The sequence below is a fragment of the Rhamphochromis longiceps genome, linkage group LG7 (genome assembly GCF_057381845.1).
Source record: "Rhamphochromis longiceps isolate RC_006_pf linkage group LG7, R_longiceps_female_GT1.1, whole genome shotgun sequence".
Classification (NCBI taxonomy): Eukaryota; Metazoa; Chordata; class Actinopteri; order Cichliformes; family Cichlidae; genus Rhamphochromis; species Rhamphochromis longiceps.
Window position 1 is genome coordinate 12,373,238 of NC_140563.1, and position 26,096 is coordinate 12,399,333.

At 39.0% G+C, this 26,096-nt stretch overlaps 1 protein-coding gene across 1 annotated transcript; it reads left to right on the forward strand.

Annotated features, from left to right (window-relative positions):
* Positions 1-952: 952 nt before the first annotated feature.
* LOC146664860 (ras-specific guanine nucleotide-releasing factor 1) lies at positions 953-25,575 on the forward strand. Its single transcript, XM_085412184.1, has 27 exons — positions 953-1,629; positions 6,078-6,184; positions 6,413-6,560; positions 8,753-8,845; positions 8,920-9,173; positions 10,819-10,898; positions 11,012-11,205; positions 12,799-12,908; positions 13,190-13,308; positions 13,757-13,917; positions 14,594-14,657; positions 14,928-15,070; positions 15,170-15,252; positions 15,341-15,589; positions 17,033-17,403; positions 17,509-17,628; positions 18,968-19,138; positions 19,221-19,327; positions 19,544-19,656; positions 19,761-19,821; positions 20,507-20,610; positions 20,694-20,778; positions 20,877-21,074; positions 21,161-21,240; positions 21,338-21,455; positions 21,536-21,604; positions 23,001-25,575. The coding sequence occupies exons 1-27, from the start codon at positions 1,354-1,356 to the stop codon at positions 23,091-23,093; spliced, it is 3,771 nt and encodes a 1,256-aa protein (XP_085268310.1). The 5' UTR covers positions 953-1,353; the 3' UTR covers positions 23,094-25,575.
* The last annotated feature ends 521 nt before the right edge of the window (positions 25,576-26,096 follow it).

Here is a 26,096-nt window from a genome sequence, read left to right on the forward strand (position 1 = left end):
AGGGTGGAGTCCAAAGCTAGGAAGATCAAAACAAAAAAGGGGATTGAACCCTTTGTGCAGGTGATGAAACCCCTGCTTTTAATAAAGCTATAAACTAGATGGAAATTTGCACATTTGCACAAAAATTTGCACAATATAACACATCTTTACATGCTATGGAATTATTTTAACTACCATACACAAACACACACAGGGATGTCCTCAGTCCTCAGATCACCATAAATTCTGTTTTTATAGATGCTTTATTTACATTTTCAAATTATTAAACAGTAACATCCTGCATTCTTTTATTTTTACTACTTTTCATATCTTATAGTTTAACCTGTACCCGTAACTGAACATGAAGTGAATCTGTGACTAGAGCATATTTACAAACAGAGCCTATATGACACAGCAGAGGATGCTGGCCAGCAAATTATTTTTGAGCTACTTCCTGTCATTGCCTGCATCCTGATTTACAGTACTTCAACTTTAAAATGCAGCAGCTGATCACATTCAGACCACACGTGCTAGGACCATGCTGAGCAGCCATTTAAGTGCAAATAAAATACACCATATATTGCTTTTTTGTGGGTTTTTGTTGTTATTATTTAAAAGCAATTTGAAAGCAATTTAAAAGCAAAGCAATTTCTCGCCTGCAGGCGCTGAAATGTGCTCATGAGAGTCAAAGAGTAACTTTAAGTGTTGCATAAAACCACCTAAAGCTAGAAAATATGTCACGGAGAATGTAGGTGTAGATTCATCTGCAGCCTAAACGGCTGCTCTCCTCTAAAGTTGTTGTTCTGTTTTGAAAGCTTCGTATTTTCCATTTTCCTCTCCGTTGGGCCTCCTTGATCGTCTTGAGACGAAACCCAACTTATGCGGCATCTCGTCGAGACGTCCCTGTCCAGGGACCTGAAATCTGCTTTCTCAAGCATGCGTCACGTGACTTCACCCAGCACTGCCTGGCTGAGCACCAAGCCTACTGGTTTCTGGATATTTCATGTGAGAAAAGGACAAACCTCGAACCCCTTTTCCTCTTATCGTTCAGTCTGAGACAGTTTTGGGGTTTGTTTGTTTTTTTACCTTTTTACCTCATCTTTCCCCCCCACACCATCGGATAATGTGGACCTTCAAAGCGCTCGGAGTATGACAAAAGATTTTAGGATGCTGGACTTGTGCTCCTCGTTTTGTTTTGTTTAGTTAAATGCCAACACGGTGAATGCGTCGGACAGAGTGGACAAGCCTGCTGCTAGAGGTCCGCATTGAGAAAGTCAACATCTTGCCTTTCTTTATTTGATTTTTTCCCCCTGAGCGACTTCAGAAGGATGTAACGACCGATCCACCTTGCGCATCTGAAGTGTCCTCATCAAAATGCAGAAGGGAATACGACTTAATGATGGTCATGTCACCTACCTGGGGCTTTTGGCAAAGAAGGATGGTACAAGACGAGGGTGCTTGAGCAAAAAGAGCTCAGACAACACGAAATGGCACACAAAGTGGTTCGCTTTGTTACAGAATATGCTCTTTTATTTTGAGAACGAGTCCAGTTCTCGACCCTCGGGATTATACCTGTTGGAGGGATGCACATGCGACAGGGCGCCTTCACCTAAACCTTCGCTGTCAGCCAAGGAGTGTTTGGAAAAGCAGGTACGGAGAGCGTGCGCGTGCGATCACGCACAAACAGATACACACGCACCGTCTTTTTCTGCTTTATTGTTTTGCAGACTTCCAGCTTTAAACACCAATGAGGTGCAGCAATACATGCATTATTGTTTTTCTTTTCTCGGATGCCTCTGAACTCCCCAAGCGCTTCTCTTATACATTCATTCTTCATATATCGCATCGCATGATGACCCCAAATCCAGTGCAGCAGAATAGCATGAGGTTTGCTGTATTGCACGTTATGTAATCCATGCATGACATTAATGATGAGGTAACAATATTAACACCTAATGATGTTACGGCAGCCCTGGCAGTAAGCAATGTGGTGCAGTGTTTTGCTTTGGGTTGCACCAAACCTGCGCTCGACCTAAAAAAAGAAAAAAAAAAGGGGGGGCTTGTAGGGTAGTTCAGCGGTGCATGAGTGCATGAAATGCAAATGGATTTCTAGCCTCGTGAAAACGATGCATTTGCATTTTTGGTTGGTCTCATATTTTGCTTTTTGACTTCCAGCCATCATGCTTTTGACGTTTCAGGGCGGAGAGTGCTATATCCTACCGAATGCCCCATCCAATAAAACGTGCAAAAAATAAAAATTAAAAATAAAAGTTGTGGCCTCAAGGTTTCCATCCTGTGGTAATATTTTGAAATTACACTTATGGGTCAGGAAACAGCAGGGTGCCCGTGATCAGTCAGCACTGATCTCTGTGACCTGAATGAAATGGTTCAGTGTGGAGTGTAATGCTGGAGGTTACATTTGCATTAAAGGTGACAGCTGTCATATTTTACCAGAGCCTTTCACTCTAAAGTAGGCCATAAGATTTTTCAAATTTGAGTCCAGATAACTGCAGATGAAATATTTATTTAATCCTGCTTGATTTCCTCTGGCTCCTTGTTCAATTATTTTAGGGTGGAAAGGTTAACAGGCTTGTTAACACCGTTATTGTGATTAAACAGTCGAGGAACACGATGCTCCAATGCTGTCGGCTTTCCTTTGCTCACTCCAGGCTCTGTGCCTGACTCTGTAGGTAGGGCTGCAATCCAATGTGAGTCCAGGCTCTTCCTGTGAACAGCTGCCCTTGTGCTGACAAAGCAGAATGCATGCACACTGGTAAATGTTGTGCTTGCACAATTGCTTTAAAAGCACCCCAAAGAAAGAAAAAACCCTCCTTAAAGATAAAAAAAACAATGTCAGCAGTGCTCTTTTACGACTATTGTGCTGATTTAAATATGACTGCAAGCTGACAGACAGATAACATCTCTGGTTTCTTGTGAAACCTGTTTGCACAGTGCAGCAATATGGGGTGCACTAATATCTGATATCTGAAGCATTGCTTCTCACTGTATACAAATATTTTAATCAGGAGAAATCACCTGCATCCCCTAACCTTACCTATAGATTTGTTGTTTAATGGCAACATTTTAGCAACCTGCCATAATCCCCACATTACATTTATCCTGAAATGCAGTTAGTGTGAAAATGATAATGCGTTTGAGCCCGAGGTTTCTATGGCAACCCTTATTTGCATCCTAAAGAATGATGCAGTTAGAAGAGGCGGGGTAACAGCGAGGAGAGAAGCAGTGTGTCTCATCTCTCCTATTAATGTGAGCGCTATCTGAGCTAAATTTGTTCCTCGCAGTACCTTGGAGGGGTCAGGGTCCAATTATAGAAAACACAGCTTGCTCACACTGGGTAACAGCATCGCATCAACCAGTATCACAGGCAGCCTCTGACGGCAGGATCTAAACTGTAATGTAAATCAGGCGATCTGATTAAGAAAAGACACTCTGGGGTCAGTGGTGTTTGTAATTAAAACTCGTCATGAAGCTGAAAGAAGGTTGAGTTCTAACTCTTCAGTCTAATGGGTATACATTAACAAAAATATTTCTGCAATAAAGCTGCTTGTCAGTCAGAAGTAACTCGAAAGGGTGTAAAAAATATTCTATAATTTATCGCAAAATGCCTAATTAATTATTTACCACTCACTTATGTACACCACACAGCAGGACTGAGAAGTGAGCTGCAAATCCGTATCTAAATTAACTTATCTGTATACAGCTGAAAGTAAATGATAGACAAGCCTTAGTGCTGTATCGCATCTCATACCTGTTTAGATCAGTAACAATATTTAAAGGTGCTTGACTGGGACATGAACATAAATCAGAATAAATACAAAATGCTTAACATGACTTCACACCAGACAGTCTTAGATAGATCATGAGGGAAAACTACAACAACATACATGCCTCTCTGCCAGAAATAGATTTTCTTTGACGGTAGGATGAATACCTAATGAATGTGAAGATGAAAGAGCAGTCAGCCGTGAATAATGATCAGTTGCATGTTGATAGGTGCCTGTTGAACATCTGCAGGCCAAAGATTAGAGTCTGGTCAGACTCAGCGTGGCTGGAACAGTTCAGAAGAATGATGACAGTTCAATTAACTGAATTGTGATGTTGATTTTATATAATAAACTCTCATCTAAACAAGTGTTTACAGGTAGAATATGTAGATATGAGATTAAAATAAAAAAAAGAAGCAGCTGATTCTGAATTTTAGTATTGTGTACGGATTCTCTTGAAGTGTTAAAATAATCTATTATAAGTTCAGTTTTACAATCACATTTAAATAAAAACACAGAAATATTAGCAATTAAACATATCCTGTGATACTACCATAATTCTTTCAGCTGATGAAGAAGATGTTTCCATTGTATCCTAACTGTTCATTTGTGTTTGGATATATTGTATATTTGAATACTGCAAACAAGCTAGTGATATTCAACAATTCAATGCCCACTGTGGATAGTTATGCAGCAGTCAGGGATAGGTGTGGACAAACTGGACAAACTGGAAATTAATTAATTAAGAAGATCTAAGCAGCTTTAAGCAGAAAAGTTAGCTAAAAATTAGACAAACGGATAACCAGTATTAGATAGACTAGATATTAATGATTACGATGGATGACTAATATACAAAAAGATGATACATGGTTGAAATATTGAGGAAAATTGCTAACGTATTAATTGTTAGCCTTAAATTACAGATAAACTGCAAAATAAATTTCCAAAAGTTGATTCTGTTCATCTGGACGTAGCGTTTTGTGGCGTTTTTGTGGGAGAAATGTTTTGTCACTTGGATGAGTGACAAAACATTTCTCCCACAAAAACGCTGGGTCCAGATGAACAGAATCAACTTTTGGAGATTTACTTACCTGGATGATTGAGCATGCATCAAGATGGAAAATAAATTCTTGAGCAATAGACTGATAATTATGCTAGATTTTTTCTGCCATTAAAATAAAAAAAGAAAGACAGACAGAATGAATGTCAGGCAGAGCTAAGCTGAAATTTAGGTTATCTCAATATTTTAGGTCAGATGCCTTCCTTTTTTTTTTTTCTTTTTTTTTTTTGTATTAACAGAACAAAAATAGTGGCAGAAACAAGCTTCCATAGTTAGCTGCTAGTGCTAGTAGAAGTTGAAATAGTTTGCTAACAGGACAAACTTAAACATTGGGTAAACATAAATGATAAACAGAAGCTAGTTAGCTAAAATTGCATTTAAACTGATATGTAACTGAATTAGCAGTTGAAGTGGCTAGATAAAAGTACAGAGATGTAGCTGAAATACTTTGCTGGGTTAACATAAGAATAGATGCAATTTTATACACAGTAAATTGCTGTTAAATAGAGTAGTAGCTAAAAGTAGTGGCTGAATAGCGGAAATAAGAAGTTAATGGTTATTCTAATTGATAAGTGGTACTCAGAGGTATCTGAGATATTCTAAGTAGTAATATACAATCACCTTTTATTGTAGTTTTTTTGTATAAAGGCTAGGGAAGCTGGCTAACAGAGGAGTCACGTAAAAGCAGCCAGAAGTATTAACTTTTTAACAAGCAGAATTCAGGATCTGTAACAAAACGAAAAGCACAAAAGCTCTTCATTTCACCAGTCACAACCAGTACAGCGTGAAAGGGAGAATGGTGATCTAAAATCAAGTGACAGTGAAAAAAACAGCTGTGAACAACTGTTCACAATGACTGGAGTTGCTAGGAAACAGGTATTGCACAGTTATGTAATTGGCCGTGGCTCCAGCCTCCATGTCTTGTGGCATTTCCTCCTGGGAACCAGAGGCATCCCAGGAACTGAGCTGGGGGAGGCTTCCCTCAGTGTGCTCCATCAACTGCACTGGTGGGCGAGGAAGATGTGGCTTCCCCAGGCTCTGTGTGGTTTTTAAATCACCCACTTGATGTCTGCAGCAGCGAGGCAGTGAAACAAACAAAGCAGAGGAGAAGCTTCAGTCATGCTACTATATATAACAGATTTATCCGAAAGGTATCTGATAACGAGTGCTCCTTCCTGCGCGCAGCATGTGCATTGTTGTTGTGTGTTGGTTCTAACCGGAGCTCCTCACCCTCTCCTCGCTTTTTGTTTCAGTACTATTTCACAGTCAGCTTCAACCACGAAAACCAAAAGGCCCTTGAGTTGCGCACGGAGGATGTAAAGGACTGCGATGAATGGGTGGCTGCCATATCACACGCCAGGTAAAGCCATGCAAAGGCATATCAGCGCATCAGATGGTAAATTAGTAAAAGTTTCAAAAGTTTGGTTAAAATTTGAAAAACTTCACGGAATAACGCTTTATTTATAAGAAAGTCCTCGTTGCTTTCTTGATTTATTTAGTGAGACGAGACAGTGTGCAGTTAGATGACATTCATCACTCCAGCTGATATACAAAACCATGTGGTTTGTGTGTTTTCATGTTTTTACAGTTACAGAAACTTGGCTACAGAGCATGAGGCTCTCATGCAGAAGTATCTTCATCTGCTTCAGATTGTGGAGACGGAGAAAACAGTTGCTAAGCAACTTCGACAACAGATAGAGGATGGGGAAATAGAGATTGAAAGGCTCAAGTCAGAGGTAATATTCACTGTGATTTCATTCTTAGTACTTCTCAAGAGTAGGAATGTAAACAAATACTCGGTCATACATGCTAACCCCCTCCACTTTGCTCATCCTCCTCAGTCAAACCAAAACGCACCATCAGCTAAATTCATTTATTCCAGTAGAGTCCTTAAAGAACATCTCCTGTATTTATTTTCAATTACATTATTTTATTCTTGGACTCTGCTAGGCGTGATTCACAGTTACAGTAATCCCTATTTATGATATACTGGGTCATGCCCCCTAGTTCACCCTAGCAAAAATGGATAAATGTTGGATTTTATTAAAATAAAGGTACACATTTATTTTAATTAATAAATATGTATTCCTATTTATTCATATTATATATTCTGTATTTATAAATGTGTATATGTGTATATATGGTATATTTATGCTTATATCCTTGCTATCATTCCCCTTTATTGTATCTGTAACATGCAACTTCTGTTGGTGCTGTGCTACTGGAAACTGAATTTCCCGGAGAAACCCACCCGAGGGATTAATAAAGTTTCATCTAATCTTCATCTAATCTAATCTAATTTCAGCACAATAGCATCAGCAAATTCTTGACAGTTCCTTAAAATATATTCACATCAGTCACATTAGCTTCACTTTGTATTTGGTGGCCAGTGTGGTCTGCCCTCCACTGTTTGAGACGCCCTGCTCCCCACGGACAGCTTTTTTCTGATTGGCTGTGCCTCATAAACTAAAGATTTAAGCAGCACTTTTGCAGCTGAGAATGACATCGTACAAGCAACAATTATAAAAACTGAACATTTAGAGCAGTCTCAAACCAGGGGGTTTTTGCTCATGTGCTCATACTTGAGACTTCAGTGTCATGCATATTGTGAGTATTCACCACTGTCACAACATATATGACAGAAAATAGGTCAAAGCCATTGTGTTTCATCAACATCTGAAACTGTTAACTGTACAGGGCATGTCATAAGTACTACTTTCAATTATTTACATTACTTCTAGTTTTTAGAGTAATATTCATGCATTAAGACCTAAAGAATACTCAATTATGAGCTAAAACTCATTTCCTTGCTGTTACCTGCTCCTATTATTGTTTCAATATCACGTATGGCATCTAAATATTAAATGTTTAAAAATAATTATTGATTACCTATCTTTAATATGAGAACTACAAATTTATAGTAGATCTAAATAAGCTACACATGTCCCCTCTCAGGAGTAACTGTTTGGACAGTTTGGGGCTTTTTAATACCTTACCAGCACCCTCAATACTAAAGGGAGCATTGTTAAAATATCCAGGATTTTGTAACTCTCTGTCTGGATCACAAATAGCCCAGGATTACAGGCTTTTCCATCGTCAGGCAAATGTGTGGCAGTCACACAAAATATCAGTCAGACCTGCTGTAAATAGACATCCTGGCACAATAGCACTATATTATAACTGATTCTTACTTTGCACTCTCATTCCTTTCCAAAAATTTGTCTGCTTTCTATCCTCGCTCCGACCTGCCAGCTCAACAAATAACAGCTGAGCCAGTGGGAAAACGATGGATTATGCTGATTATTGTTCTGTTTGTCTCATATGCGGAGACTAGTGTGAGAGGACAGAAATGAAAGCACACCCCCCGTCGCAGAGAAGAATCATGTTCAGGCCAACCTCTCTCCACTTTGCATCTCCTTTCAGGAACAATGCCTTCAGTAGGGCCATGTCCCCAGCTGTATTCTTCAGATCCAATAGTCATTTTACTTTAATGTGCAAATGTGATGCTTGAAATTGAATTAGGCCCTGAATATGCATGGACTATGCTTCATGTTGCATCTCTACTATGAAATTCAATGACAATTAACTCTCTCTGTCTACAAAGCCGAGTCTGGGTTTTTTCTGTTTTATTTTTTTGGCACTCTGTCTACCGCCCAGTCAGCATACACACAGGACAGTTTGACTGATACATATTGCATTAAAATGATCAACGTTATGACCGATGTAAATAAATATTAATCAACGCTACAGAGGAGCAGCCAAGTGAGCACAGCTAGTTTAGTCAGGCTAATGTTTTAGTGTTGACAGTGCTGACAGGTCCTGTCCTGTCGATTCAGTCACTTTGTTTACATGCTGTTACAGTAAGTGAGAAGAAGAGGAGTGTGTAAGTGGGAATGACTGGTCTTTTTTGTGGTTGCTTCCGTGACAGATTGCTGGGCTGCTCAAAGACAACGAGAAGATCCATGCCAGCCCTGCAGCCGCTCCAACTGACGATGACTCTGAAATTAAGAAGATCAAAAAGGTAAAGCAAGCAGTCTGAACTTCTGCCTTGATTTCATGCATTTTCATGTTCTGAGAATGCACGGTCTATTGCAGGTCCAGAGCTTTCTGCGAGGCTGGATTTGCAGGAGGAAGTGGAAAACCATCATCCAGGATTATATCCGCTCGCCTCATGCAGAGAGCATGAGGAAGAGGAACCAGGTGGTGTTCAGCATGTTGGACTCGGAGGCAGAGTACGTCCAGCAGCTTCATATTCTGGTGAACAACTTCTTGAGGCCGCTGCGCATGGCCGCCAGCTCTAAGAAGCCTCCCATCACCCACGATGATGTCAGCAGCATATTCCTCAACAGGTTGGCTCATCCAGAGTTCTTCTCTAGATAAAGAACATAATCACAAGGACACATACATATAAGCCTTCACTTCACAGTGAAAAACAGCATACTGGCAATCAGATAATAATGCAAAACCTGATGATTGTTAGCCATAGCTTTTACTTTTTTGTGGTTTTTATGGCAACCAAAGCTTTTTTACTAAACAACAAAAAACAAAATAAAATCTGACAAAAAAGACACACACTGGTCACACTGACCTCAAACGAGCACTCGGGCAAACACAGCTTTCATAGAATTTTCCTTGTGTCTATTTGTTTTTTGTTTCTGCACCTGTTTGGTAATTTCTTGGCATCATCCAGTCAGGTTTGTGCCGAGTTGAGAGGAAAGGCACTGCTGAGACACTGGTTATGCTGATGAGGAAGCACTGTGCAGTTCTGGTCATCATTTTGGCACAAATCTGAATTTGTGTTATAATACACTCAGATTACCTGTTATTGCAAATGCAGACATGGGGCAGTTTATGTGGCTTTAGCTGGTACACCTTAAAAAAAACTACCGTATCTTTAATTTAAATTTTTTGAAAACTTTGAAGCTATTGTCTCATCTGTCATTGGTCTATAGAATTCAGGCCACAAACAAAAACCAGAAGGATCAGGTACCACAATTCCTTCCCCTTGTCTACATATTCTGCATATTCATGCATAGATATCTTTTAATAGATTACATTAGTTGTGAGCGTTTTGCCATGCATAAGTTTTAAATCTACTGCAGAATGATGCATCTGAAGCATTAAGATACTTTTTAAAATTTTAAAATGGAATATCATCTGCATTAATATACTGGTAACCTCAAGTGCCTGAATTTGTGTTTGATAAGTGAGCAGCTTGCAACAACTTGTAAAGAGCTACATACTCCCTGTGTATTGGTTTGAATCTTCAAAGCAGATCTCCGTACATTTAATGTGCAATAATATTGTAACAGATTATGTAGAAATCTTATTTGTTAGCAGTAATCCTGATAACAAGTCTGTTAAAGTAAATACTGGTTCAGTGTGTTGTTTAAACACTGTATGCAATAAAAGTCAAAGTGCACAGTACAACGCCCAAACTAATAGAATGAGATCAAATAAATGCAGTGTGTATACTGGCTCAGAGCGACATGCTGAGCAGTAAAGAGAGGTTTGGGCCTCTGGATATTATCAGTGGTCTAAAACAAGAATCATAAATGTAAATACAATAATGATAAATGCAGATTACAGAGGCAGAAGCACCATGCCTGGTTTGAGGAAGAGTTATTCCTCATAGAATTTGGATCATTAATGTTTACTTTTGATAAGACACCTTGGATGTCACACCTCTTCAAGCCCTGCACAGCTTACACACACCTGGCACAGCATGGATACCCTAGTTATTAATTATTTATACCTATGAACAATGCAACTTCTCAACAGTACACTGGTATTTAAAGACAACTAAATTTCTGTGATTGTTTTTAGAACTGTTATTTTTTTATGGTCTTTTCAAGACATAAATGGATCTCTTTAAATATGCAGTCAAACGTAATAACTGCTCAGATTAAAATTAGGATTATTACTCTTAAAATCTTTATAGTGTGAGATTAGTTTCCCTAATAAATGTTTTTTTCAATCTCTACTTTATTTCAGTGAAACCATCATGTTTCTGCATCAGATCTTTTACCAGGGCCTGAAAGCCAGAATAGCAAGCTGGCCAACATTAGTCCTTGGTAAGAGTCATGTCTTTGTTGAATTTCATTACTTTATTCATAATGCACTCATTCAGATGTTTGTCAGAGTGCACGTGATGAAATGTGATTAAAAAAGTTTGATGTGTCTGCAGCTGACCTGTTCGACATCTTGCTGCCCATGCTGAACATCTACCAGGAGTTTGTGAGGAACCACCAATACAGCCTGCAGATCCTGGCACATTGCAAGCAGAACCGAGACTTTGATAAATTGCTGAAGCAGTATGAGGCCAAGCCCGACTGTGAGGAAAGGACCCTGGAGACCTTCCTTACCTACCCTATGTTCCAGGTTAGCTCATTTGTCTCACTGATATACACAGGAATAAAGGCAGGCCCATTTGTTTGCTGCATAGGTGCAGCCTGGAGCCAGCTTTTGTTGTTAATTTTGTGCTCTCGCAGCTTGAGCCAAGTTCTTTTCTCCATAAATGTCACCCTTGAGCCATATATTTCACCAACCTAAAACTAGATGCCTTTTGCTATGCCAATGATGCCCAGCTGTGGCGGTTTGCAAAGCAGTCGGCCACTTTGTTTTGCGATTGCACTGCCTGTGAGTCAAATGTAAACAAAAGGGTCATCACTAAAAATCTAAAAGGCAAAATGTTAATCTTTTCTCCTTTTCTTTATGATGTAGACTGTTCCTATGTGTCACCTATAAAACTGGTACAGTATTTATCCCTGTTAATCTCTAAGAAATACTTAATTACAAAGTAAAAGCACGTTCTTAGTGGGTGATCTTAAAGAGTAATAACTGAAATCCCCCTTTAGAATAGAAGTTAGACCCTTTTTATGCTGGTACTCCAAACTGTGGTAAAAATGCTTTAATAATTATGTAAATATGTTTAAAACCTGATTAGTCCACCTGCTACAGATTGAAATGATTGGTTTTTTTCGTGATGAGGCGAAAAAAAGGTGATCACCTATCATCTGCAAGTCTCTGATCTGTCTTATTCCATCCTGCAGTGAAGCACAATCTTCACAGTCAAAGATTCAAAAAGACCAGTGAGAACTGGGAATGTTGAGTGCAGTCACATACAGCGAGGTCCTTGAAGAAAAACTGCTAGTACAAGTGATGTGAAACTGGTTCAACAGGTCACCTTTCAGTGTTAGAATGACCTGAAGCAAAGCAGCCAAAACAATACTGGAGTGACATCAGGCCAAGTCTCTGACTGTCTCCCGCTAGAATTCACCCCAGTATAACATCTTTAGAAGGACCTGAAGATGGTAGTTCGTGTGCACTTTTCATCCACTCTGCAGAAACTTGAGAGGGTCACCCACGAAGAATTGGCAAAATTGCTCACACCCAGGAGGGATTTGACTTCTCTAAAGCTGTAATGGCTGCCAAATGTTCAAAATGCTGCACTGAGTGCAACACATGAAACAGGTGACTACATTCTGAAGAGGCAGTGGCATTTATTAAAAGCTGTGTAACCAGATTTGACTGATTTCCACTTGAGCTAAACCAGTGTTTTCATTAATATTCTCTGGCCTGTTTACTGGACATTGTGGCTCAGACAGAATTTGGCTTCAAATATACATATTGTAGCATGGCTCATTAACAAAAGAATTAGCAGGCATTCGTCTGCAGTGTCTCAGGATGTCTTGATTATGTTTTCATGTCTATAAAAATGGTTGGTCTCGGAGCTCACGCTCCTTTCTGGCAAGGCACGCATTTTCCCCAACAGTCCACTCTGCTGGGGCCTGCTGCAGGCTGTGCTGTGTTGATAATAAATTTTGCTGATGAGTGTAGATTGTGCTCTCTACTGATCTTCTTCTCATCGTGCTGGCACATATTTATCCCTGTGTTTGTACGCTTGTGCTGTGCACATGAAAGATCTCGCAAGTGAGCACGACTCTCCTGCTGCTTTCTGTTCTGCCTCTCCAGATTCCTCGCTACATCCTGACTCTCCATGAGCTGCTGGCCCACACACCCCATGAACATGTAGAGAGAAATAGTCTGGACTATGCCAAATCTAAGCTGGAGGAGCTTTCCAGGTATAACCCATAGCCCCAGATGGGCGTGGTATCTTATATGAGAGTAACGTCTTTTTAATTCATATGAACACAAATAATAGATCAGTCTAAAAGCTGTTGAATTTTTTTTTAGAATAACCAAAAAAGCATGAAGAGATATTAACTGTAAAGATAAACAGATACATTTTTTATTTAACCAAACATATAAAGACCCAATTTCAGCTTTTTTCTATTTGATGTATAAGCTCCAAATGAGAATGACAAAAAGGCGCTTTTTTTGTGTTGTTTTTGTGCTTTCTTAGAATAATGCATGATGAAGTGAGCGAGACCGAGAACATCAGGAAAAACTTGGCAATAGAGCGCATGATTGTAGAGGGCTGCGAGATTCTCCTTGACACCAGCCAGACATTTGTAAGACAAGGTAACTCTCATCTTTAAGTGTTGTACTTTGGATCCCAGCAGACAGCAGGGTCACAACAGAGAGAGGTTTCCTGTCCCTCCACATTTCTGACAGCCAGATTTTACATTTCCGGCACTTTATTGTGCAGCGTGGCACAGGGCTGGCTCTCTCCTCCTCTCGGTCTCTCTCTGGGGAACAACACGTACTCCTCGCTATAAGAGCTTTTAATTTCTAAGTGTAATTAGACGGGTCTGTGGCAAACTGATGATGAATCTGCAACTGCAAATGTCAAATGTCCCCAACAGGCCGTGATGGATAAGAAAAGAGAAAAGAGACGTGGTCGATTATTATTCTTCTGTACATATAGTCATGTACAGAGGAATGTGCATATGCCTTTTCATTTTTGTCTACATGTGTCTCTTCTTTGCTCCTCCTTCATTCTGTTTGGACCCCTTTTTTCTACATAAAGGGTCCCTCATCCAGGTGCCAATGAGCGAGAAGGGCAAGATCACCCGTGGGCGACTGGGTTCTCTGTCTCTAAAGAAAGAAGGGGAGAGGCAGTGCTTTCTCTTCTCCAAGCATTTAATCATCTGCACCAGGGGGTCTGGGGGAAAGCTTCATCTCACCAAGGTGGGCCTGAGCTGCTGAGCTGGCAGCATCACAACCTTTCTGCAAAAGTCTGGGACACCTGACCTAAAATAAATGAATTAACCAACACTCGATGGAATATTCACTACATTTGCTCAGATACTGTAGGCTCATTAACATGTGTGAGATTAGCAAACCCCTCCATCCCAAACGTTTACTGAGAGGTTTTCAAATATTTTACATAATAATATGCCAGATTTTTATGAAACTGAACCCTTCTTTTAATACCGTCTGTGGTTTTTCCACAATAATCATTCAAAGCTGTTGCTTCTTTATGCAGCATGTATGAAGTCTTCATTTTTAGTGATAAGGTTTGCCCATATAAGAGATCCAGATGATATCTAAAACCCTTCTTTGTCCAGCTTAAATATTTGGAATAAAAACAAACTTCCTTTTATGTATTTAAACTTAAACCTAAATATTCTGAAAGGATAAACTAATAGTAAAGATGCCCTAAATAGCATCAGATGTACCTTTTTGAAGGCTTTGTGTGTTTTGCCAAGCTGAAGTTAAGGATACTTTGGAGAATAGGATGAAGATGAGGACATTTATCACCTCTATATATGAATGACACATATTTTTATGCTGATGGAACTGATTTTTTTTATGTATGCACTACATTTACTACATCTACATGTGTATTGTATGCTGTTTGCAGAACGGAGTAGTTTCGCTTATAGACTGCACTCTTGTGGAAGATCCTGAGGGGACAGATGATGAGTGTGAGTGTTTAAATATTTTCTTATAGAAATGTGCTTCATATGTACTCTGTTTCATGGTTTAAATAACTGATGAATACTAGAGGATGCTAGCTTTGTTAGAACAAATGAAAAATAATGCTCCAGTAAAGGCAGGCAGTACTATGAAATGCACTACTTGTTTTGGGTAAAAATCTGGCACTGTACAATCACATATGACATGTTTATGTCTTTACTGGCTATAAATGAAATATATAAGGAAAATGACAAAAAGTCTTTGTGTTTGCCTCAAAGCTAAATCAGACAAGAGTGGTCAGGACATGGAGCACCTGGACTTCAAGATTGTTGTGGAGCCAAAGGACAGCCAGTCATTCACAGTCATCCTGGTAGCCTCCTCAAGGCAGGAGAAGTCTGCATGGACTAGTGACATCAGCCAGGCATGTCAACGCACATCACAGTCTTCCAGCAGTCAGTTACAGAAATCACTAACATTTCCTCTGTCCTATTTCTTTACTTCAACTGCATGTGTCCTGCAGTGCATAGACAACATCCGCTGCAATGGCCTGATGATGAACGCCTTTGAAGACAACTCCAAAGTCACAGTGCCGCAGATGATCAAGTAAGCTGCTTCTTTACATGTAACTTGGTGAAGCTGCTCCCATTTTTCTTTTTCTTTTTTTTTAGATTTGTATTTGTTTTCTTAACAGGTCAGATTCAAGTCTGTACTGTGATGACGTGGACATCCGTTTCAGTAAGATGATGAACTCCTGCAAGGTGCTGCAGATCCGCTACGCCAGCGTGGAGCGTCTGCTCGAGAGACTTACTGATCTCCGTTTCCTTTCAATCGACTTCCTCAACACCTTCCTGCATTCCTATCGTGTGTTCACCACTGCTGATGTGGTGCTGGATAAACTCATCACCATCTACAAGAAACCCATCAGTGCCATTCCGGCCCGGTCAGTCACTTTACATTTGGACAGACTTGAATGTTGCAAGGTTGTTGACAGCGCTTACCACAGACAAAAAAATCTTATTTGAAGTGTGTGGCATCCCTTCAGACCTTTCCAGCCTGCATAAAGATGGAATTGATTTATTAGGATGTGAAGCTTTGTCATCCTCTAATCAATGTGAGGCACATATAGGAACAAAAGTTCTGTGGTTATTATACAGAAATTTTTTTGTTTGTTTTATTCATAGAATTTCATGAAATTACACAAAACATGACAGGAAAACTATAAAAAGATATTGACTAATTTGATGAGATGGGTGCTGCATTTTCTTTTCTTAATTGCTGGGTTTGTGTTGCAAAATGCATAAACTATACTTTTACACAGTTAACAATATATATATATATATATTGCAACTTAGGAGTCACTGACTTTAAAAAGCATTCCAAGCAACATCCAAATATCCATATTTTCCAGTGCTCTCATGTTAAATGAGCATGGAGCTTGGTGGTTTGCTGTGTTTGTTTTGTTGTTTCTCGCACATCCTCCTAAGTGCAAATTCAGTCAGTAAGGTACCCCATAATTAATTATTTTTCAATAATCTTTTAAACTTGACAGTAGTGGTTATAGTTGCTTTCATTGTATGGTGCAAATTTAAGTTTGATCATGAATTAGTGGCTGGACATGTAGAGGGTGCAGCATGCGTGTAGTGTTCACGGGTATTTGTTTCTCTGTGTTTGTGTACATAGACACTGTATGTGACACTGAAACGATTAAGTCTATTGATCTTTTGAGCTTAGCGTGTGTATATATAGAGCTTGTTTTATTGGTTAAATCCAAACACAGAGACTTAGCAGATGTGGCACTGCTACAAGGCTATGGTGACTCTGTTTCACTGTATGTTATGTACATATCAGTTTGTATTGGTCCAGTCCATCCTGCTTGTGTGGGAGTGTCTCAGCCGGGCTCTGTCACTCTATGGCAATCAGCCTCGGTGCTGCAGGACCCCACCCTCCTGCAAAAGATTGCACTGGTGCTAACTCTCTGCTCTGCATGCCTAGAGTAAGGGCCCTGCTGTGGAGCTCAGATCAGGGCTCTCTATATCCACACCCTGCATTATGCTCTCCCGTGGCGCTTGTCATGTCACTGAGAGACACCTACTCTTGGCTGCTTGTGTCAGCAGCGGCCATGCGCACTATCGCTCACTGTGCTATTTATGGGAACCTGTGAGGTCGCCAGGAGGCTGACAGGGAGTGGGAGAGGGTTTTCTGAAACACTGCAGTCAGCCGAGACATAGTTGAAAAGAGACTTCTGGTTGCAGGGCTGACTTGGTTTGCATAAATTATTTCAGAGGTTCTGTTTGTTTAGCTAAGCTCCTAAAATATAGAGTATACTTAACCAAATAAATAAATACGTGCCCTAACGTCTAATGTTTATCCTCCCCTGATGCAGGTCACTGGAGTTATTCTTTGCCAGCAGTCAAAATAATAAACTTCTTTATGGCGAGCCACCCAGCTCCCCCAGGGCTAGCAGAAAGTTCTCCTCCCCTCCTCCTCTCGCTATTGCCAAGAACTCATCCCCCAACCGCCGTCGCAAGCTCTCTCTCAATATCCCCATCATCACTGGGGGCAAAGCTCTTGACCTGGCTGCCCTTAGCTGCTCCTCAAATGGCTATGCAAGTATGTATTCCTCCATGTCTCCATTCAGCAAGACCACCTTGGACATCAATAAACTGTATGTGTCCAGCCCGATCGCGAGCAAAATCTCTGATGAGGGAGAAGACAAGAAGGAAAAGGTGGACGACCCCTCGGCATGCAAACAAGGTGGGTGACTTGTAGCCATTCAGAGTACAATTTGAACTCTGCTTTGCTACAATAATGTCTTTAAAAGAGCTTAATACTTAGTGCTGTTTGCTTGTTACAATACAGATCTCTCTGTACGAGAAGAAAGTGATAATGATCAAAACCAGAGCGATGACGGGGATCCAGAAGCTTCTCCTACCAAATCTCCAACTACACCAAAAAATATCAAATGCAAAAACTCCTCAGGTAGATTGTGTCTTAGTCTTGTACATGATTTAAAATGAAATGTCGAGCTTATAAATCACTTTATATTGTTACACTGGGAAATACTTGTATTTAACCTAGCTACATTTCTAAATAATGAGATCAGGATGTGCACAAATAATACTTGTGTCAAAATACAAAACACACAAAATTCTGTTTCAACGAGAGCACATGTACCACACTCGCCTGCTGTTAAAAATCAGCAGCCAATCAGAAGAAAGTTGAATTAAAGTAAGCAGAGCTAAAGTGGCTTCTTTCAGAAAGAGGGCCAACACCAAGGCCCTTATTTATCCCATATAAAATAAGATTATTTTGAGTTTTGAAAAATGCAAAACTGTTCACATAGAGTCTTAAGAACTAAAGAACTAGAGCAAAATACATTTGATTACACAGACAGATTAAAAAAACTGCAGAGTTACTCAGAGAAAGAAAATTCTGCCAAAAGTAATGACTTGTTGCTTCTTCTTTTTCTTTTAAGTAATCTAGATCCACAACAGTTTTTATCAGCTTATTCCTCAGCACAGGCTCCATGTCTTGACCAAATTTCATAAAATGTTGATTAACTGTTTTTGTGTAACCTTGCAGATAGACAGATGGCACTTGACAAAAAAAACCCCTTGCAGCTGACAATACTTGCCGTCAAGCATATTTTACCATCTGTAGGAGAATGATGAATTGTTTTACTCTTTAAATAACCCCGTTTAGCCATATGCTGTCATATTTCTATCTGAAAAAAAAATATGCCACTGTGGAACATAAGTAACATGAAATATCAGTCGTTCGATGGTTATGAATATGTGGGGAAAGCCAACGCTTGGCTTCAGTAGGTGTTAGGGAAACTTGTGTCATAGCAACTACACTGAGAGCGTGTTTTCCCTACCGCCCCCAGTAATGAGGCTGTTTCACTGGAGCCAAGATTATCTTTGCCTTTCAAATCTTATGACAGAATTATACAATATAAGTTTTTAAAACGAAGCATTATCTGGAATATGTGAAATAACTGGAATAGTGAGGCAATGTGTGGGATTATTAGCAGCCTATGATCCGTGTTCCCGGGATTTATACATCGAGGAGTGCAGAGAATCTGTTGATTCCTCTGTTATGCTGATATTTAGTGGCTATATTTAGCTGCAACCATCTTGAATATCAAAGCCTCTTGTAAAGGAAAGTCTGGAGGGAAACTTTTGCATTGGCCTGCAGTGCTCCCTAGTGGAGGTTTGTGAAATGAAAAAACAGGCCATCCAGCTTTATGTGTATATTGAGTTATAATAATAAATATACATTTACGGCTTGTATTTTTTTTAACTGTCCTTGTGTGTAGAGTTTTCCCTGTTTTCCTACAACAACGGCATGGTGATGTCATCATGTCGAGAGCTGGACAACAACCGCAGTGCTCTATCTGCTGCCTCCGCCTTTGCTATTGCTACTGCTGGAGCCAATGAGGGTACCCCTACCAAGGAAAAATATAGACGGATGTCCCTTGCCAGTACAGGTATATTCACCAAGAAAGTGTTGGGCAATTCTCTAAACTTTATTCTCCTTCGGTGCCTCTCATTTAATGTATTTTTTTGCAGGTTTTCCAACAGATCAGAGAAATGGAGACAAAGAGTTTGTGATCAGACGAGCGGCAACCAACAGAGTCCTCAATGTGCTTCGGCACTGGGTGTCCAAACACTCTCCGGTAACGCATTTCATAGCAGAGATGTTAACACAGCATCTTGGCATATTTTCTCCTTAACAGAGGAAAGAAATTGTTTTGGAAAATAACTTAATAAAAATTTGAGAATATTATCCACACAGAATACAACTAATTCAAAACTAACCTCATGAGCAGTGATGATCAATGACAAAATCTACAGTTTTCTATCATCCGTGTGTGCTGTGTGTGCCTCTCTAGGACTTTGAGAGCAACAATGAGCTGAAAACGAAGGTTATTGCCTTTTTGGAGGAAGTGATGCATGACCCTGAGCTGTTGACCCAGGAGAGGAAAGCGGCAGCCAACATCATCAGGTACCGCTGAGTGCTGTTTGAGTGAAAGAGGGATTAAAAGGCATTTTACTGGGTCATTAAGCTGTACATCTTTCAGAGGTTGACCTTCTTTTTCATGTCATCAGGACTATAACTCAGGAAGATCACGGTGACAATCAGATCGCGATAGAAGACGTGACACAACTGGTAAGTGAAGTGAGTAGCTGCTGTTCGTGGCTCTATTTGAAATCAATCCTCTGCTCACTTGGCTGCTCCCATGATAATAGATGCTGAATATTTTTGATCAGTTATGAGACATAAATTCAGCAAACAATTAATGCATTATGTGATAGTTAGCAGATGGGATTCATTAGACTGGAATCTTGACGGTGCGTGAATTTGCACATATGTAAATGTTGCTCAAGAGTGACAAGCAGTGATTTCACAAATGCCACAAAGTATTTTTAGATACAGCTGCAGGAAGTGTAATTGAGTATATTTATTATAATACTATCAGCTAGACGGGGGGGGGGGAGGGGGTTCTGCCTGAAAAGATGACAAATTCAAAAATAAATATTGAAATACAATAAAACAGTTAAAGATTTCTTTTGTATATATTTTGGTGTCCTTGATCACAGAAACTTTTATGAAAATAAGACAGTCAATAGCACATTTCAGTCTAGTTAAAAGTCATTTTACCAGCACTTGACAAATTGAAGATGTAAAAGTAAAAAAAAAGAAAAATTTAGAGGCGAAGGTGCATCAAAACCTACAGAAATACCTTGTTTGGTAGATTATTTATTGTCATGTTAAAAAAACTAAAGTCAAGTTAGCTAATTTAGATCATTTGGGATCTGTTTTATTGTTTTTTTGGACTGTTTGTGTCTTTCAGGTGGGAGGAGGGAAAGCTGAGACCTTCGAGAATCACTCAGCAATGGAAATTGCAGAGCAGCTCACTCTGTTGGACCACCTGGTGTTCAAGGTCATTCCATACGAGTGAGTGTCATCACACCACACAGCCAGGAAGCACGAACACACCAATACATGCTTCACTTCTTCTTTCTTGGTTTGCCTCACAGGGAATTCTTTGGCCAAGGCTGGATGAAGAATGACAAAAATGAGAAGACGCCGTATATCATGAGGACAACGAAGCACTTCAATGACGTACGCTCCAGTCAAAAAGAGCTCTTATCACATATTGAACCCTTCTATCCAAACGTAACATGAAGTCTAAACTACTTGTTTCTCGTTTTTTTTGTCAGATGAGCAACCTTATTGCCACGGAGATCCTCCGCTGTGATGATGTTGTAACCCGGGTAGCAGTCATCGAAAAATGGGTAGCTGTGGCCGATATCTGCCGTTGTCTACATAACTACAACGCCGTTCTCGAGATCACCTCATCACTGAACCGCAGCTCTGTTTTCCGTCTCAAGAAAACTTGGCTCAAAGTTTCCAAGCAGGTGCGTGTCTCTATATGCATTGCTGCTAGTCCCTGAAGTGCATGGTATTGTCACTGAACGTGTTCATTATCACCATTTTTTTCTAGACTAAAGCACTGATTGACAAACTGCAGAAGCTGGTCTCATCAGAGGGGAGGTTCAAAAACCTCAGAGAGGCTTTGAAGAAGTGAGTTCAAGGACATAGTTTCAGACTGGATCAACAAAGCAAACAAGCAGCACAAGTGGATGATAAGTGGTTTTTATTCTCTTTTTTTTTATTCTAGTTGCGATCCTCCCTGTGTGCCCTATCTGGGGATGTATCTCACTGATCTGGCTTTCATTGAGGAGGGAACGCCGAACTACACCGAGGACAACTTGGTCAACTTCTCAAAGATGAGGATGGTGAGATGTTAGGCGATTCCTGATATGAAAGACTTGCGCTAAGTTTGTGTCACTGACATCCTTGCTTCCCTTTTTTCCAGATTTCTCACATCATCAGAGAAATCAGACAGTTTCAACAAACAGCATATAAGATTGACTTGCAACCAAAGGTAAATTAATCAATCGCAAAGACCACAGAGCAGTAGTTCCCAACCTCTCTGACAACTGACTACTTGAAGAAGCTATTTCTAATATACGAGCTGCAATCAAAAATTTCAGAGACTGGGCCTGTAGAAAGTAACAGTGGTACCTGAATTAAACCTGGGCAAAGGAAGCACTTGGCAACAGTGGAAACAAAAAACTCCCTTTTAACAGGAAGAAACTTCCAGCAGAACCAGGATCAGGGAGGGGCAGCCATCTGCTGTGATCAGTTGGGGTGAGAGGAGGGAGATAGAGATTAAATGCAGAGTGATGTATATACACACAGAGTGAAAGTAGTGTATTTTTTAAGAACATTAAAAATACTGACAGAAAACTTCTTAAAGTGCACAAAGCATAAATGTAGAAAAATTGCTCTTGGTCTCTCCTGACCTAATGTGTCGTTTTTGGGAATGAACTGAACTTATTTCAGAATAAGAATCAGAATACTTTATTAATCTCTGAGGAAATTATGTGGTCACAGTTGCTCCAAGACAGTAAGAACAGGAAATAACTAACTTAAATTTGATAATACAAACTTACAAATTATAACAGAATAAGTCTAGCTCTAAATATAAATATCTCAGTATATTACACAAATTAAATATATAGTTGACATTGAGGTGCCCTTTTTATCGTATTGACTTTGTAATTTTCTTTGTAGATGATGTGATATTAAGCGTGTGGAGAATGGAGGAATTGTACAGCGAGTTAGCCACAAGCAGGAATGAATTCCTGTGTTCTAAAATTGACATTTGGTCACAGCACGGATTTGAGTTTAATGATGAAGTCATAAATAAAAGTTGGATAAAGTGGGACAAAAAATAGCAGGAAGCAGTTTATCGCCATGCAAGGAGACACCATTGAATAGAGGTTAAAAAAAAATTAAATAAGGTGCATTTTTTTGCTTTCATATAGGCACTCTCTGAGCTTTTTGATTGCATCTTGTAAATGCAAAGGCTAAGTTCCTCTATATCTTTGCAAAGTATTTTTTAGAAAGAAACAGGTAAAGTCCTCCAATAACAGCAAAAACGTGGGATGTTAGTTTTTAATTTTCAAGGTGGAAATGCTTCAAAAAGATAAGTTATGAATGCTTGGGACCCTTTTAGATATATTGCATAGCACTGTTTTGCCCAAATAATGATTAATTTTTTGTGTTCTTGTTTGTATTATATTATTCAAATAAATCAAAATCAGGCCAAAGTAACTCATTAGTTCACATAATCAAAATTTACAGTATAAACATAATGATACTGAGGGTTGCAACTAGTAACTTGCTTCTGTTTAGTATTGTTTAAACTGTGAAAATAGTAAATATAATCAAATAAAAAAAGTCCTTAAATTTGCTTTCCCCCCCCCATATTCTAGGTAGCCCAGTATCTGCTGGACAAAAGCTTTGTTCTGGATGAAGAAAGCATGTATGAAGCCTCACTCAGAATTGAGCCTAAAGTGCCCAACTGATGGGGAAGGTGGCCCTCCATAGTATTTTCTTTGTTAATATTACACATCAGTTAACATGCACATCAACATTTGTATAGCTGTACATGCTTAAGATCTTGCTCCTCTGTACAGTAGATGTTTAAAGTTGTTTGACAACATAAAACATTTTAGTGTATATTTTTCCGTGTATGATTTTTGTTGTTGCCATTTCCACAATGACACCTGCTTGAAGGATTTTTTTTAATTTCTATGAGTATTTCAAGAACAATAATAGAGGTCACTTTAGCTGCATGCAACCGTGTCTTCTACTGTGACCAATGACATTATTTTGCATCATGCCATACTGTATCAAATTTGCACTTCGAGCACTCGTGTTGCTGGCTGTTGTTCTCTTGGCTTGAGTTTTATTGATGACTGAAGTTCTCTGCAACCAATGTAGCATTGTAAAAAAAAAACTAAAACAAAAAAATACTCCATAAAATCAGGTAAAAGAGCACAGAGAATATAATTAAAGGTAGACAACAGTGATCAGTGCAACTGACAGCAAGGTATCCAAAGCATATGTGTCTCTGTGCTTCCCGAACCAAAACAAGAAGGATTTGTTTCTTCATTTCTGCTCACTATTCTAAAGACAGGGGTTCCCAACTGTGCTTACCACACTGAATGTTTTCCTACAGTGTAACTGTGGAGCAGTCCAGTATGTCCAACCAGATATGAAAGTGAATACAAGGTAAAGGTTCTTGTTGAAGTTATTGGCTGAATGAGAAAAATGAATACAGTCCACAGGAAGGTCAACTCTGTGAGCTAAATGCTAAAATTTGCATGCTATATTTGCGAAGTTAACTGAACAACAAGCTCACCACTGTAGCTTAACTTGTTAGCATGCTCACATTTTCTAATTAGCACTAAACGTATATTGAAAGCTTACAGAAATGTTATTGGTTTTGCAAAAATCAGTCAAGTATTCACCAAAAATTGTAAATATTGTTCTAAAAGTTGGAAAGTTAATGGACCAGTTTATCCTCTGTTGTTGTTGAGACATTTTATTAACATCCACTGATGTAAATCACTAATGTAAGCTTTACCCTGTCGACATCATTGAAATCAGAAGCAAATGTGCTGAGATGTGCCAAAATATTTCAGGCTGAGCTGCGAAAAATCGCACTCTTGTTGCTAGAACCATCAGCTCAGTCTACATATTTATACTGATACATATAGCTGATACATATAGACCAAATGTGACAAATGGGACATGATGTGCAGACACAATCTGTACACACTTAATTACCTGTAGAGTTTTCTTCTTCTTCTTCTTTCTGTCAAGTAGTAAATGTTCTAAAGCTGGTAATGATAAACAATCCATAGGTTGGGAACCTCTTCTTTAAGTTAAGTTTAGCTATAGGATAATACAGTTTCTCAGTTGGCACACGAGGTGCCTAAAGTCTGCTGAGTTCACTTATAAGCTGTGTAACAACATAGAGTGTTAAAGAAGTGAGGTTTGTGAGGTTTAAGGTGACGGATTTGTCACCTGCATTTTTGTTACACTTGAAGTGCACCAGTACAGTTCAACGAGTTTCCCCCTTTATGCTTGAACTTTTTGGTCTTGACTTGTTAAATTGAAACTCATGGAAAAAAAAAAAAATCACACGCAGTGGTTAAGTGTTGTACCTTCAGGTTCGGGTTCTACTTCTGTAGAGTAAAAGTTTGTTGCTCTTCTGTAATCAAAAGACAATCTGTCCTTTTTGCTGTTCCAGTGATTGTGGAACATGACTGTATATCACTCTGTTATATGCATTGCTGTTAAAAACTATGATAAAATGTATGTGAATGACCTCTGCCTGCAGCATTCAAACACTATTTTTGTAGTAGTATAAGAGAGAGTGACCTGCTCTTTATATGAACATGGGAAAGTATTTTGTACTTTGTTGTTAATTCACTTCACTGAGATGCGCTGTACATTTTGTACATGCAACCTGGCATATTTCTCAATGTGGAACAGTGTAATCCTCTCAAAAACAACTTATATCACAAGCTTAACACAAAACGCTACAACAGTGTGGTCTTGAAACCATAACTTAGAGGTAGGAGAGCAATTCAAAGTGTTTTGCATTTATACTGTAATCCTGTCTATAACCATTTCTGTTAGCAGGAATATAGTAACGTAGTGCTTATTCTGTGAATATTTGTATGTATTTTTACTATGTATGTACAGTACACTTTTGAAGCTAATGTGGTAGGCATGCAACACCTTCACAGACAGAATAATACTATATACTTATACTGTATACACTTATAAATGCACATACTCTTATAAGGTATATAAACAAATAAACATTTTGCTGTAAGCAATACCCAATGGTATGAAAATTATCTTTCAACCCTCATGTTTCCACAGCTTAAGAAATATTCCCAGTTTTGTAAGGAAAAAAAAGATTAAAAGAAGATGAAGAACATAACAACAAATAAACAAAAATATGTTTCCCAGTTACCTCTTGATAATAAATTCATTTTATCTCAGGGGCATTTTGTCTCAAGTGTTTTTGTAGATCTTGTATCAGTTGACATGCTCATCTAATATGATGAAATAAAATACAGTCTGAAAGTTCTTAGCTTTATAAGCAGCTCTCTGTCCTAGGAAGCAACTGTGCTCAGCGGCCTACCGTGATCCGGCAAAATCCGGAATTAATATGAAAAAAAATATTTATGATCATAATTAGAATTTTCACAAATGCACAAACTAAACATGACATAAATTGTTTTCTGATTCAATAAATGTTAAAATCCAAGTTGCAATCACATCATAACTTTCATGAAACCTGGGACCAGCTTAATACCTGGTCTACTTAGATTTTATTGATTTCCTTATTTCATTTACTAACATCACAAAAGACTTGGTAATAACGCAGGTCTGACTCTAGCAGTGAACTTGATGGCATATGTTTATCTTGTTTATTTATTTAAAAATGATTGCTTCAAGTCACACAAACCATATTATTTCACCAAAATATGCCCTTGTAGCGACAT